General features: G+C 46.2%; 1 protein-coding gene across 1 annotated transcript in view; it reads left to right on the top strand.

The window, feature by feature from the left end:
* ulk4 (unc-51 like kinase 4) overlaps window positions 1-15,603 on the top strand; it is a 123,306-nt gene that overhangs the window by 32,080 nt on the left and 75,623 nt on the right. The window contains exons 20-22 of the mRNA XM_038985751.1: window positions 3,346-3,507; window positions 3,867-4,055; window positions 10,704-10,831. Coding sequence (XP_038841679.1) covers window positions 3,346-3,507; window positions 3,867-4,055; window positions 10,704-10,831 — 479 coding nt within the window. The remainder of the gene's footprint in view (window positions 1-3,345; window positions 3,508-3,866; window positions 4,056-10,703; window positions 10,832-15,603) is intronic.

Below are 15,603 nucleotides of genomic sequence, written 5' to 3'. Positions count from 1 at the left end.
TGGCGGAAGGCTCTAGCGGCTCCTGTCTGGCGGACGGCTCTGTAGGCTCATGGCAGACGGGCGGCTTTGAAGGCTCAGTACCGACGGGCGGCTCATGCGGCGCTTGGTAGATGAACAGTTCAGACGGCGTTGGGCAGACGGACAGTTCAGGCGCCGTTGGGCAGACGGGCAGTTCAGGCGCCGCTGGGCAGACGGCAGACTCTGGCCGGCTGAGACGCACTGTAGGCCTGGTGCGTGGTACCGGAACTGGAGGTACCGGGCTAAAGACACGCACCTTGAGGCTAGTGCGGGGAACAACAACAGGGCACACTGGACTCTCAAGGCGTACTATAGGCCTGGTGCGTGGTACCGGCACTGGTGGTACCGGGCTGAGGGCACGCACATCAGGGCGAGTACGGGGAGAAGGAACAGTGCGTACAGGGCTCTGGAGACGCCCTGGAAGCCTGGTGCGTGGTGCCGGAACTGGAGGTACCGGGCTAAGGACACGCACCTTCAGGCTAGTGCGGGGAACAACAACAGGGCACACTGGACTCTCGATGCGCACTATAGGCCTGGTGCGTGGTACCGGAACTGGAGGTACCGGGCTGAGGGCACGCACCTCAGGGCGAGTGCGGGGAGAAGGAACAGTGCGCACAGGGCTCTGGAGACGCACAAGAGGCTTGGTGCGTGGTGTCGGGACTGGTGGTACTGGGCTGGAGACACGCACCATAGGGCTAGTACGTGGAGGAGGAACAGGGCTCTGGAGACGCACTGGAAGTCTGGTGCGTGGTGTAGGCACTGGCCTGGAGCGGGGAGGTGGCGCCGGAAATACCGGACCGTGCAGGCGTACTGGCTCCCTTGAGCACTGAGCCTGCCCAACCTTACCTGGTTGTATGCTCCCCGTCGCCCAACCAGTGCGGGGAGGTGGAATAACCCGCACCGGGCTATGTAGGCGAACCGGGGACACCATGCGTAAGGCTGGTGCCATGTAAGCCGGCCCGAGGAGACGCACTGGTGGCCAGATGCGTTGGGCCGGCTTCATGACATCCGGCTCAACGCTCAATCTAGCCCGGCCGATACGTGGAGCTGGAATGTACCAAACCGGGCTATGCACACGTACAGGAGACACCATGCGCTCTACTGCGTAACACGGTGTCTGCCCGTACTCTCGCTCTCCACAGTAAGTACAGGGAGTGGGCGCAGGTCTCCTACCTGACTTCGCCACTCTCCCTTTAAGCCCCCCCCCCAAGAAATTTTTGGGGTTTACTCACAGGCTTTTCGGGTCTCCAGCCACGTCTCCTTGCTGCCTCCTCAAACCACCGCTCCTGGGCTTTAGCTGCCTCCCTCTCTTCAACAGAGCGGCGATATTCCCCTGTCTGAGCCCAGGGTCCTTTTCCGTCCAATATTTCCTCCCATGTCCACGAGTCCTGGTTTCTTTGTTGCGCTCTCCCACGCCGCTTGGTCTTTGGTTGGTGGGTGATTCTGTAACGGTTTTCCTCCTCCTCTTCGTCCGAAGAGGAGGAGTAGGGATTTGACCAAAACGCAGCGTTGTGATACGACATGACTTTTATTTAAACAAGGCGAAAACTAAACAAACTTGAGAATTTACAAAATAACAAAACGACATAGACAGACCTGAACATGGAACTTACATAACTACACGAAGAACACACGAACAGGAACAGACTACATCAAACGAACGAACGAACAAACCAAACAGTCCCGTGTGGTGCGCAGACACAGACACGGAAGACAATCACCCACAAACAAACAGTGTGAACAGCCAACCTATATATGGTTCTCAATCAGAGGAAAACGTAAAACACCTGTCCCTGATTGAGAACCATATAAGGCTAATTACAAACGACCTAAACATAGAAACACAAAACATAGAATGCCCACCCCAACTCACGCCCTGACCAACTAAACACATACAAAAATAACATAAAACAGGTCAGGAACGTGACAGCGCGGTATATAATGGATGCGCGGTATATAATGGATGCTCGGTATATAATGGATGCGCGGTATATAATGGATGCGCGGTATATAATGGATGCTCGGTATATAATGGATGCGCGGTATATAATGGATGCGCGGTATATAATGGATGCACGGTATATAATGGATGCGCGGTATATAATGGATGCGCGGTATATAATGGATGCTCGGTATATAATGGATACGTGGTATATAATGGATGATCGGTATATAATGGATGCACGGTATATAATGGATGCGTGGTATATAATGGATGCGCGGTATATAATGGATGCGCGGTATATAATGGATGCTCGGTATATAATGGATACGTGGTATATAATGGATGATCGGTATATAATGGATGCGTGGTATATAATGGATGCGCGGTATATAATGGATGCGTGGTATATAATGGATGCGTGGTATATAATGGATGCGTGGTATATAATGGATGCGCGGTATATAATGGATGCGCGGTATATAATGGATGCGCGGTATATAATGGATGCGCGGTATATAATGGATGCGTGGTATATAATGGATGCGTGGTATATAATGGATGCGTGGTATATAATGGATGCGCGGTATATAATGGATGCGCGGTATATAATGGATGCTCGGTATATAATGGATACGTGGTATATAATGGATGCGCGGTATATAATGGATGCGCGGTATATAATGGATGCTCGGTATATAATGGATGCGTGGTATATAATGGATACGTGGTATATAATGGATGCGTGGTATATAATGGATGCGTGGTATATAATGGATGCGTGGTATATAATGGATGCGTGGTATATAACGTGTGGTATATAATGGATGCGCGGTATATAATGTGTGGTATATAATGGATGCGTGGTATATGATGGATGCTCGGTATATAATGGATGCATGGATGCGCGGTATATAATGGATGCGTGGTATATAATGGATGCGCGGTATATAATGGATGCGCGGTATATAATGGATGCGCGGTATATAATGGATGCGCGGTATATAATGGATGCGTGGTATATAATGGATGCATTGAAAAACCCATTCCGATCATCTTTTCAGTATTTCATTAGCGTGCCCCTATTTCACTGAAATGGTGTTTCTCTCAGAATAAATCATTCCTCGTTCACAGCCCATCGTGTAGGTAATGAACCACTTCACATGTCAGCCATTGTAATGATTTGTGTAAATCAAATTGTTACTCGCTAATTGTTTGCTTTTCTTTGAGGTGTGACCTTCAGGTTCTTGTAGTATTCATAATTGTGTTTTATTTAGCCTAGCTAAATTATCTTGGGCATTCCATTGTATTGTACTGTGTGTGTGTGTTGGGTTCATCCGTGTGTGTATGTCTGTCCGTGTGTGTGTCTGTATGTGTGTCTTTAGGAGGAGGTGGTTGTGAACCACATGGTGTGTAAGATGGTGGAGAACGTGTGTACCCCGGCGTCTCACTACGCCCAGGGCTTCATCACCGGGGAGATAGGCCCCATGCTCTGGTACCTGTTCACACACTCCAGCGTCGACTCACTACGCGTCAGCGCCATCTCAGTGAGTACAAACACCACACACAATACACTAACCAGGGAAACCTGAACTCACTCACTCACTTCAATTTTTTACTTTCATTTGTGATTGAATTAGAGATACTGTGTGTACTGATGAAATACCACTGGATGGATTACATCCATGTATATAACCTGCATTGGGACTAATATCTTGATACCAGACCTAGGTTCCTGTTTAAACTTTTTCTTGATTGAGTTTGTCTGGCCCAAAGAAACCAATGCTGTAGTCCCAAATGTGCAAACCCTGCCTATCCGGCACTTCAGCCACTTTTAGAAGCCAGATGTGTTTGAAAGTGAACTTGATAATGATTGAGGCCTTCCTGTCTTATTAACTTCATACAGGCCCTGTGCAGAATCACCCGCCTCTCAGCCAGTGCCTTCCAGAGTGTGATTGACAAGGTGGGGCTACCAGCCATCTTAGCCAGCCTGGTGTCGGGGATCAGCCGTGTCCAGCAGCACATACTCACCATGTTCTCTGCCATGCTGGCGTCAGGGGCCCACGCCCAGCTACACAGACTAGTCCAGGAGCGGGTATGTAGGATACTGTAGTGTAACACCTTGTTAAACACCAACAGTCCTAAATGCTACCCTATTCCCTACATGGCTCCTGAGTGGCGCAGTGATCTATGGCACTGCATCTCAGTGCTAGACGCGTCACTACAGACCCTGGTTCGAATCCAACTGTATCACAACCGGCCGTGATTGGGAGTCACATAGGACAATGCACAATTGGCCCAGCGTCGTACGGGTTTGGCCGGGGTAGGGAGTCATTGTAAATAAGAATTTGTTCTTAACTGACTTGTCTAGTTAAATAAAGGTTAAAAATAAAATAGTGCACTACTTTTGACCCTATGGGCCCTGGGCAAAGGTAGTGCACTATAGGGAATAGGGTGCCATTTGGGACGCAGAAAATGAAAGCACAACTCTAGCTCCTCCTTCATTCAACTGTCACTGTGAGGCTAGGAGTGTGGCCCGTGCCATAGCTGTATGGGTTTGGTGTTGTCTCTGTGTGGACGTGTTTCAGCCCTGTGCCATCTTCTTCAGTACTAAACATCTCATCTGGCCCGGCACCGCCGCCCTCTCCCTAACCTCTTACAGATAATTGGCCATTATCGACTTGTGCTGCTAGTTCCAGCCAACACAGGAGATTAATCCCATCTCCTCTCCTCTTCTTCTCCTCTCTCCTCTCCATCTCCCTCTATCTTTAATCCTCTGGCCCAGTTAGGGTTAGTTGTAAGTATGAACAAATAATGGAATATAAATCTCTCCCAACGGAACACATGCAGCCAAAGCCAGATAAGATGCAGATAAGAAAGAGAAAGATTTGTCTGCATGTGATGTCTAGTCTGTCTCAGGGCCTCACCAACTGGGATGGGAGAGAACCATTTTCTTCAAAGAGAGGAATTCTCTTATTTCCTGAGGTTGACTTGACTCCCAGTCACTGAGACTTGAACAAACATGCCTTATTCCTACTGATGATTATCTTTAAATATTCATCTTGCTTTCAGGATTCTCCACTAAGAGGGGCAGTACTGTTTCGTAATAGCAGCAGGTGTGTTAATGCACAAACAAGGCCCTCCCTCCCTGTAAAGTTCCTATAGACACAAATGAACGGAAGGAGAACCAATTTGGCTGAAATGAAACATGCTACTTTAATAATGCTACACATCCTGCATTATCTGAAGTGGTAATCAATTGGAGAATGAGCCGGTGAAAGTGATTTAAGAAGGTACTGTACATCGCTGCCTTCAAGGTTCTGTGAGATTACCACTGGTCATTTAGTTTGACCTGAATTCATCTACATGTACATTTCCAATGTAACTTGGGAAAACAAGTCTTTGAGTGCATACAACTTACTGCGTCACCTTTGCACCAATTATAAAATGCTATACGTTTTCCTCATTAATTCCCTTGACAAATAGAAGTCCGGAAAGCCTTGTTTATTCATGCATTGTCTTTGCATACATTTTTTATTTCAATGAATCTCTAAGCAACTCCACTAATTGGGTAAGGAGCTGCAACAATCTTCTAGTGCAGCTTGGAATACTGTTGATGTAATTACAGTTTATGCAGCAGGGTAGACCAGAGGCTTTTGAAATGAATTAACTCAACTGCTCACACACAACAACAGCCAGTATTTAATCACAGTATTTAGGAGTGTTCATGTCTGTCTTACTTCTGCTGTCCTTTTCCATTTTCCTCCTGATTGTGAAAGTTAATCAATTCTGACTAATTTGCTGCCCAGTAAATAGCGTTGAGCCAATTAGTCCTATTAACCTATGGTTTTATGATAAGTGTATTGTTTTGGAGAGGCTGTCGTTTCCACCCTCCCAGCACCTTCCAGACAGTGTAAGTGATAACACCTGTAGCAGCCCACAGGGAGCCCTCCAAGTTAGTGTAGCTCAGTGTCAGGTCAACACTATAGCTGTCTCTACTGGTCAGCTAAGACTCAGTGTAGCTCAGTGTCAGGTCAACACTATAGCTGTCTCTACTGGTGAGCTAAGACTCAGTGTAGCTCAGTGTCAGGTCAACACTATAGCTGTCTCTACTGGTGAGCTAAGACTCAGTGTAGCTCAGTGTCAGGTCAACACTATAGCTGTCTCTACTGGTCAGCTAAGACTCAGTGTAGCTCAGTGTCAGGTCAACACTATAGCTGTCTCTACTGGTCAGCTAAGACTCAGTGTAGCTCAGTGTCAGGTCAACACTATAGCTGTCTCTACTGGTCAGCTAAGACTCAGTGTAGCTCAGTGTCAGGTCAACACTATAGCTGTCTCTACTGGTCAGCTAAGACTCAGTGTAGCTCAGTGTCAGGTCAACACTATAGCTGTCTCTACTGGTCAGCTAAGACTCAGTGTAGCTCAGTGTCAGGTCAACACTATAGCTGTCTCTACTGGTGAGCTAAGACTCAGTGTAGCTCAGTGTCAGGTCAACACTATAGCTGGCTCTACTGGTCAGCTAAGGCTCAGTGTAGCTCAGTATCAGGTCAACACTATAGCTGTCTCTACTGGTGAGCTAAGACTCAGTGTAGCTCAGTGTCAGGTCAACACTATAGCTGTCTCTACTGGTCAGCTAAGACTCAGTGTAGCTCAGTGTCAGGTCAACACTATAGCTGTCTCTACTGGTCAGCTAAGACTCAGTGTAGCTCAGTGTCAGGTCAACACTATAGCTGTCTCTACTGGTCAGCTAAGACTCAGTGTAGCTCAGTGTCAGGTCAACACTATAGCTGTCTCTACTGGTCAGCTAAGACTCAGTGTAGCTCAGTGTCAGGTCAACACTATAGCTGTCTCTACTGGTCAGCTAAGACTCAGTGTAGCTCAGTGTCAGGTCAACACTATAGCTGTCTCTACTGGTGAGCTAAGACTCAGTGTAGCTCAGTGTCAGGTCAACACTATAGCTGGCTCTACTGGTCAGCTAAGGCTCAGTGTAGCTCAGTATCAGGTCAACACTATAGCTGTCTCTACTGGTGAGCTAAGACTCAGTGTAGCTCAGTGTCAGGTCAACACTATAGCTGTCTCTACTGGTCAGCTAAGACTCAGTGTAGCTCAGTGTCAGGTCAACACTATAGCTGTCTCTACTGGTCAGCTAAGACTCAGTGTAGCTCAGTATCAGGTCAACACTATAGCTGTCTCTACTGGTCAGCTAAGACTCAGTGTAGCTCAGTGTCAGGTCAACACTATAGCTGGCTCTACTGGTTAGCTAAGACTCAGTGTAGCTCAGTGTCAGGTCAACACTATAGCTGTCTCTACTGGTGAGCTAAGACTCAGTGTAGCTCAGTATCAGGTCAACACTATAGCTGTCTCTACTGGTGAGCTAAGACTCAGTGTAGCTCAGTGTCAGGTCAACACTATAGCTGTCTCTACTGGTGAGCTAAGACTCAGTGTAGCTCAGTGTCAGGTCAACACTATAGCTGTCTCTACTGGTCAGCTAAGACTCAGTGTAGCTCAGTGTCAGGTCAACACTATAGCTGTCTCTACTGGTCAGCTAAGACTCAGTGTAGCTCAGTGTCAGGTCAACACTATAGCTGTCTCTACTGGTGAGCTAAGACTCAGTGTAGCTCAGTGTCAGGTCAACACTATAGCTGTCTCTACTGGTGAGCTAAGACTCAGTGTAGCTCAGTGTCAGGTCAACACTATAGCTGGCTCTACTGGTTAGCTAAGACTCAGTGTAGCTCAGTGTCAGGTCAACACTATAGCTGTCTCTACTGGTGAGCTAAGACTCAGTGTAGCTCAGTATCAGGTCAACACTATAGCTGTCTCTACTGGTGAGCTAAGACTCAGTGTCAGGTCAACACTATAGCTGTCTCTACTGGTGAGCTAAGACTCAGTGTAGCTCAGTGTCAGGTCAACACTATAGCTGTCTCTACTGGTCAGCTAAGACTCAGTGTAGCTCAGTGTCAGGTCAACACTATAGCTGTCTCTACTGGTGAGCTAAGACTCAGTGTAGCTCAGTGTCAGGTCAACACTATAGCTGTCTCTACTGGTGAGCTAAGACTCAGTGTAGCTCAGTGTCAGGTCAACACTATAGCTGACTCTACTGGTCAGCTAAGACTCAGTGTAGCTCAGTGTCAGGTCAACACTATAGCTGTCTCTACTGGTCAGCTAAGACTCAGTGTAGCTCAGTATCAGGTCAACACTATAGCTGTCTCTACTGGTGAGCTAAGACTCAGTGTAGCTCAGTGTCAGGTCAACACTATAGCTGTCTCTACTGGTCAGCTAAGACTCAGTGTAGCTCAGTGTCAGGTCAACACTATAGCTGTCTCTACTGGTCAGCTAAGACTCAGTGTAGCTCAGTGTCAGGTCAACACTATAGCTGTCTCTACTGGTGAGCTAAGACTCAGTGTAGCTCAGTGTCAGGTCAACACTATAGCTGTCTCTACTGGTCAGCTAAGACTCAGTGTAGCTCAGTGTCAGGTCAACACTATAGCTGTCTCTACTGGTCAGCTAAGACTCAGTGTAGCTCAGTGTCAGGTCAACACTATAGCTGTCTCTACTGGTCAGCTAAGACTCAGTGTAGCTCAGTGTCAGGTCAACACTATAGCTGCTCTACTGGTCAGCTAAGACTCAGTGTAGCTCAGTGTCAGGTCAACACTATAGCTGACTCTACTGGTGAGCTAAGACTCAGTGTAGCTCAGTGTCAGGTCAACACTATAGCTGGCTCTACTGGTCAGCTAAGACTCAGTGTAGCTCAGTGTCAGGTCAACACTATAGCTGTCTCTACTGGTCAGCTAAGACTCAGTGTAGCTCAGTAGTCAGGTCAACACTATAGCTGTCTCTACTGGTCAGCTAAGACTCAGTGTAGCTCAGTATCAGGTCAACACTATAGCTGTCTCTACTGGTCAGCTAAGACTCAGTGTAGCTCAGTATCAGGTCAACACTATAGCTGTCTCTACTGGTCAGCTAAGACTCAGTGTAGCTCAGTATCAGGTCAACACTATAGCTGTCTCTACTGGTGAGCTAAGACTCAGTGTAGCTCAGTGTCAGGTCAACACTATAGCTGGCTCTACTGGTTAGCTAAGACTCAGTGTAGCTCAGTGTCAGGTCAACACTATAGCTGGCTCTACTGGTTAGCTAAGACTCAGTGTAGCTCAGTGTCAGGTCAACACTATAGCTGTCTCTACTGGTCAGCTAAGACTCAGTGTAGCTCAGTATCAGGTCAACACTATAGCTGTCTCTACTGGTCAGCTAAGACTCAGTGTAGCTCAGTATCAGGTCAACACTATAGCTGTCTCTACTGGTTAGCTAAGACTCAGTGTAGCTCAGTGTCAGGTCAACACTATAGCTGTCTCTACTGGTGAGCTAAGACTCAGTGTAGCTCAGTATCAGGTCAACACTATAGCTGTCTCTACTGGTCAGCTAAGACTCAGTGTAGCTCAGTGTCAGGTCAACACTATAGCTGTCTCTACTGGTCAGCTAAGACTCAGTGTAGCTCAGTGTCAGGTCAACACTATAGCTGTCTCTACTGGTCAGCTAAGACTCAGTGTAGCTCAGTATCAGGTCAACACTATAGCTGTCTCTACTGGTCAGCTAAGACTCAGTGTAGCTCAGTATCAGGTCAACACTATAGCTGTCTCTACTGGTGAGCTAAGACTCAGTGTAGCTCAGTGTCAGGTCAACACTATAGCTGTCTCTACTGGTCAGCTAAGACTCAGTGTAGCTCAGTGTCAGGTCAACACTATAGCTGTCTCTACTGGTCAGCTAAGACTCAGTGTAGCTCAGTATCAGGTCAACACTATAGCTGTCTCTACTGGTCAGCTAAGACTCAGTGTAGCTCAGTGTCAGGTCAACACTATAGCTGTCTCTACTGGTCAGCTAAGACTCAGTGTAGCTCAGTGTCAGGTCAACACTATAGCTGACTCTACTGGTGAGCTAAGACTCAGTGTAGCTCAGTGTCAGGTCAACACTATAGCTGTCTCTACTGGTGAGCTAAGACTCAGTGTAGCTCAGTATTAGGTCAACACTATAGCTGTCTCTACTGGTGAGCTAAGACTCAGTGTAGCTCAGTGTCAGGTCAACACTATAGCTGTCTCTACTGGTCAGCTAAGACTCAGTGTAGCTCAGTGTCAGGTCAACACTATAGCTGTCTCTACTGGTCAGCTAAGACTCAGTGTAGCTCAGTATCAGGTCAACACTATAGCTGTCTCTACTGGTCAGCTAAGACTCAGTGTAGCTCAGTATCAGGTCAACACTATAGCTGTCTCTACTGGTGAGCTAAGACTCAGTGTAGCTCAGTGTCAGGTCAACACTATAGCTGGCTCTACTGGTTAGCTAAGACTCAGTGTAGCTCAGTGTCAGGTCAACACTATAGCTGTCTCTACTGGTGAGCTAAGACTCAGTGTAGCTCAGTGTCAGGTCAACACTATAGCTGTCTCTACTGGTCAGCTAAGACTCAGTGTAGCTCAGTGTCAGGCCAACACTATAGCTGGCTCTGCTGGTCAGCTAAGGCTTAGCTAACCCCACTTGACTACATTACAGTTGAGCATGTCTTAAAGGGATAGTTCTGACTTACCCTTGTGTGTTGTTTCATCCAAACCATTTTTAAATGTGGCTTTTTTTAATGGAAATTCCAGAATCTGGCTAGCATTTTTTGTTGTTGTAGGTAACAATGATAATCAAATGAATTGTATCATAACGCCAAAACAGTGAACTCTCCCTTTAATGGAGTGTCTGTCTGTCATTACAGGACTTTGTGGTGAAGATAATGCGTTCCCTGGAGAGCCCGTCCTCTGTCATCAGAGCCAAGGCCTTCCTGGTTCTCCTTCAGGTCCTCTGCAGCAACAGGGACATGCTGCTACTCTGCTGCAACTCTAGGTATGGACAGGTCTAGCACGCACGCACGCACGCACGCACACACACACACACACACACACACACACACACACACACACACACACACACACACACACACACACACACACACGCTAGCACACACATCTACACGAAGGAGATGGCTGCTGTTTTACGATCCTGTAACCAATTGTGCTATTGTGTATGTTTTTTCACGTTATTGTATGTATTTTGTACATAATGTTTCTGCCACTGTGTCTTATGACCGAAAAGAGCTTCTAGATGTCATGACAGTGATTACTCACCGCATACTGAAAGAATACCTTTTGTTCAACGAGTCGGACGGGAAGGATTTCCCGTCATTCGCAGGAGTAAGAGACTGCGGTATCGTGGACGAAGATCCGGGTTCCTTTTTAGGATCAGACGCCGAGGGGGTAATCTACCTTTACCATTGGTCCTATTAGCCAACGTACAATCAAGCGATAATAAAATAGACGAACTACGATCACGTATATCCTACCAACGGGACATTAAAAACTGTAATATCTTATGTTTCATCGAGTTGTGGCTGAACAACGACATGAATAACATACAGCTGGCGGGTTTTAAGCTTTTTCGGCAGGATAGAACAGCGGCTTCTGGTAAGACAAGGGGTGGCGGGCTATGTATATTTGTAAACAACAGCTGGTGCGCAAAATCTAAGGAAGCCTCAAGGTTTTGCTCGCCTGAGGTAAAGTATCTCAAGATAAACTGTAGACCACACTATTTACAAAGAGATTTTTCATAGCTGTCTACATACCACCACAAATCGAGGCTGGCACTAAGACCGCACTCAATGCGCTGTATATGGCCATAAGTAAACAGGAAAAGGCTCACCCAGAGGCGGCGCTCCTAGTGGCCGGGGACTTTAATGCAGGAAAACTCAAATCCGTTTTACCTCATTTCCACCAGCATGTTAAATGTGCAACAAGAGGGGAAAAAAAACTCTAGACCACCTTTACTCCACACACAGAGACGTGTACAAAGCTCTCCCTCGCCCTCCATTTGGCAAATCTGACCATAATTCTATCCTCCTGATTCCTGCTTACAAATAAAAACTAAATCAGGAAGCACCAGTGACTCGGTCAATAAGAAAGTGGTCAGATGAAGCAGATGCTAAACTACAGGACTGTTTTACTAGCACAGACTGGAATATGTTCTGGGATTCCTCCGATGGCATTGAGGAGTACACCACATCAGTCATTGGCTTCATCAATAAGTACATTGATGACATCGTCCCCACAGTACGTACATAGGTGTTCCTTTTGTCCAGGTGTGAAAAGGCAGTATGGAGTACAACAGAGATTGTATCATCTGTGGATCTGTTGGGGCGGTATGCAAATTGGTGTGGGTTGGCAAACCATGAAGTTTGATCACTGACCATGATGAGACCGCCTATAGGAAGGAGGTCTGAGACCTGGCCGTGTGGTTCCAGGACAACAACCTCTCCCTCAACATGATCAAGACAAAGGAGATGATTGTGGACTACAGGAAAAGGAGGACCGAGCACGCCCCCATTCTCATTGACGGGTCTGTAGTGGAGCAGATGGAGAGCTTCAAGTTCCTTGGTGTCCACATCACCAATAAACTAACATGGTCCAAACACACCATGACAGTTGTTAAGAGGGCACGACAAAACATATTCCCCCTCAGGAGACTGAAAAGATTTGGCATGGGTCCTCAGATCCTCAAAAGGTTCTACAGCTGCACCATCGAGAGCATCCTGACTGGTTTCATCACTGCCTGGTATGGCAACTGCACGGCCTCCGACCGCAAGGCACAACAGAGGGTAGTGTGTACGGCCCAGTACATCACTGGGGCCCAGCTTCCTGCTATCCAGCACCGCTATACCAGGCGGTGTCAGAGGTAGGCCCTAAAAATTGTCAAAGACTCCAGCCACCCTAGTCATAGACTGTTCTCTCTGCTACCGCACGGCAAGCGGTACCGGAGTGCCAAGTCTAGGTCCAAGAGGATTCTAAACAGCTTCTACCCCCAAGCCATAAGACTCCAGCCCCCCCACACACAAACACACACTTTTACGCTGCTGTTACTCTCTGTTTATTATCAATGCATAGTCACTTTAATAACTCTACCTACATATACAATTACCTCAATTACCTTGACTATCCGGTGCTCCCGCACATTGACTCAGTACTGGTACCCCCTGTATATAGTCTTGCTATTGTTATTTTTCTGCTGCTCTTTAATTAATTGTTACTTTTTTAATTTTATTATTTGTAATTTAATTTATTATATAATTAAATTATTGCATTTAAAAAATATTTTTATTTATTTATTTTTCTTGTGTTTTTATTTATATTTTTATGTATTTGAATGTTTTTTCTTAACTGCATTGTTGGTTAGTTGATTGTAAGTAAGCATTTCATCTGTTTTATTCGGCGCGTGTGACAAATAACATTTGATTTGCTACACACACACACACATAATGAAATGTGTCCAACACCACTATTTTGGCTTTGTAGAGGACTGGAATTTAATAGATGCCTTAAGTCCTCAGCCTAGAACCAATATCAAAGAGCAACGTTGTATAAAAACAGTTAAATGAGGTCTATCAAATGGTTCAGCAACCGGAGAAATGGTTTTCTCTAATAAATTCCACTGGTTGCTCAAGCAAACGATCATTCTAAACCGATTTATGTCGGGATAACTTTTTTTCGGCCTCAGGATTTGAGCTAGAAGTCCTTTGATTGGGGAAAAGGGCTGGAATCCTGAATCAAACTCATGAGGAAGAAGAGATGGTTTTTTTGATAAGGGTTGAATGTTGTCTGTCATTCGCGAGCTGCTATAATTATGAAGAGGAAGTAGGACAGCTCTGTGTCCATTTGGATCTAGCTGATAGTAGGTTATACCAGGTTGTATGTTGGACAGAAATTCTGTAGTCAGTCACTTGTTCTTACTTTACATAATTTGTGCAGAGTTATTGATTAGCCCCTTGCTAAAATACTAAATTGTGAAGAAATCAAATGACATATTTAAATGCAAAGTTTCATAACAAATGTAGTTGTGAAAGTTTCAGGACTAACTTTTGTAAAAAAATAAGTGTATCTTGATAGGCATGTGAACCCTACATCATATTTAGAAATGTAAATGAATTGGCCTAGTTGCAGTTTAAACAGGCTAGACTCTGCTAGCCAGCCCTGTCTGTGGACGTCCACGTCTCTCTCTCTCTCTCCCTCTCATCCCTCCCTCTCATCCCTCTCTCTCCCATCTCTCTCCCTCTCTCTCTCTCCCTCTCTCCCATCCCTCTCTCTCTCCCTCTTTGTCTCTCCCTCTTTCCCTCTCGTCTCTCTCTCTCCCTCTCCTTGCCAGCCATGTGATGCTGTTGGCTTCTATTTCTTCCCAGACTCTAACAAGTGTTCCCAGGGCGGTCCCTGTCAGCACTAACCCCCCACTCTATCTCCTAACGTGAGAACCGTCTGCAGCATGGCGGCACTCACCCAAACACTTCTCTAATTAGCTCCACTGTGGCGCGCAGAGCGCACGGCCCACCACACGCTCCTCATCATCATGCCTTCTGATAAACCAGCCTAGCGCCCGCGTCCCTGTTGTGGAAATGTCAAGTTTGTTGCTTTGTGTGAAGTGTTTTCAATGGTCGGAGAAGACATGGAGAGACACTTGTAGGCCAAGCCAGGCGCCGCACGGTGACAGCGTTGCAGGGTGAAATATGCTCTGAAGAAAAGTTGTCAACATGTCTTTTTATAGCTTGACTGGAAATGTGGAGAAAGTGGTTAGAAGTTTAGTACAACTGGTACAAGGTCTGTTGGTATTGAGGTCTTTATTTGATCATGTATTTAACCAATGGATGACATGTTAATATCCACTACTGTTTCATGTGAATTATTTATTTAATGATGTAGCTTGTGATATGCATCGTAAATCAAAAACATAGGTTGGACAAAATGACCTGTGGTGTGTACCACTGGGGCCTGATTGTGTGGAGCTGAGTGGGCAGATTTTCTCATCAGCAGCAGAACAAATGAATGAACACTGCTGAAATTATATTCCCACTGACCCCCCAGGACTATAACAGGAAGTGGGAAGCCCAAATGTCAGGCTGCCACACCTATCAATCCCTGTCACTGGTTCCAGCTCCCCTTTCGCCCCCGTTCCTCCTGGGATTCCAATTATAGAGTGATGCGTGTCGGCTGTCAGCACCTAACGTCCTGCCCACGACTAAATGTCATTCATAGTGAAAGTCACAGTTCTCAACTTTCTATTCTCTTCTCTCTTTTCTATTCTCTCTCTATTCTCTCTCTACTCTATTCTACTCTCTCTACTCTTTCTCTACTCTTTCTATTCTCTCTCTTCTCTATTCTCTCTCTACTCTCTCTACTCTCTCTATTCTCTCTCTACTCTCTCTACTCTCTCTACTCTCTCTCTATTCTCTCTCTACTCTCTACTCTCTCTCTACTCTCTCTATTCTCTCCCTCTCTCTCTCTACTATCTCTCTACTCTCTCTATTCTCTCTCTCTCTACTCTCTCTACTCCTCTCTCTATACTGTCTCTCTCCCCCTCTCTCTCTACTCTCTCTCTCTACTCTCTCTATTCTCTCTTCTCTCTCTATACTCTCTCTATTCTCTATACTCTATCTCTTCTCTCTCTATTCTCTCTTTTCTATTCTCTCTCTCTACTCTCTCTCTACTCTCTCTCTCTACTCTCTCTCTCTCTACTAGGGCCCAGCTAGTGATATAGGACTAGTAGAAACCTGGTTGATCCCTACATGCTCTAATAAATAG

The sequence above is a fragment of the Salvelinus namaycush genome, unplaced genomic scaffold (assembly GCF_016432855.1).
Source record: "Salvelinus namaycush isolate Seneca unplaced genomic scaffold, SaNama_1.0 Scaffold372, whole genome shotgun sequence".
NCBI classification, from domain to species: Eukaryota; Metazoa; Chordata; class Actinopteri; order Salmoniformes; family Salmonidae; genus Salvelinus; species Salvelinus namaycush.
This window is presented reverse-complemented; position numbering and strand designations above follow the sequence as displayed.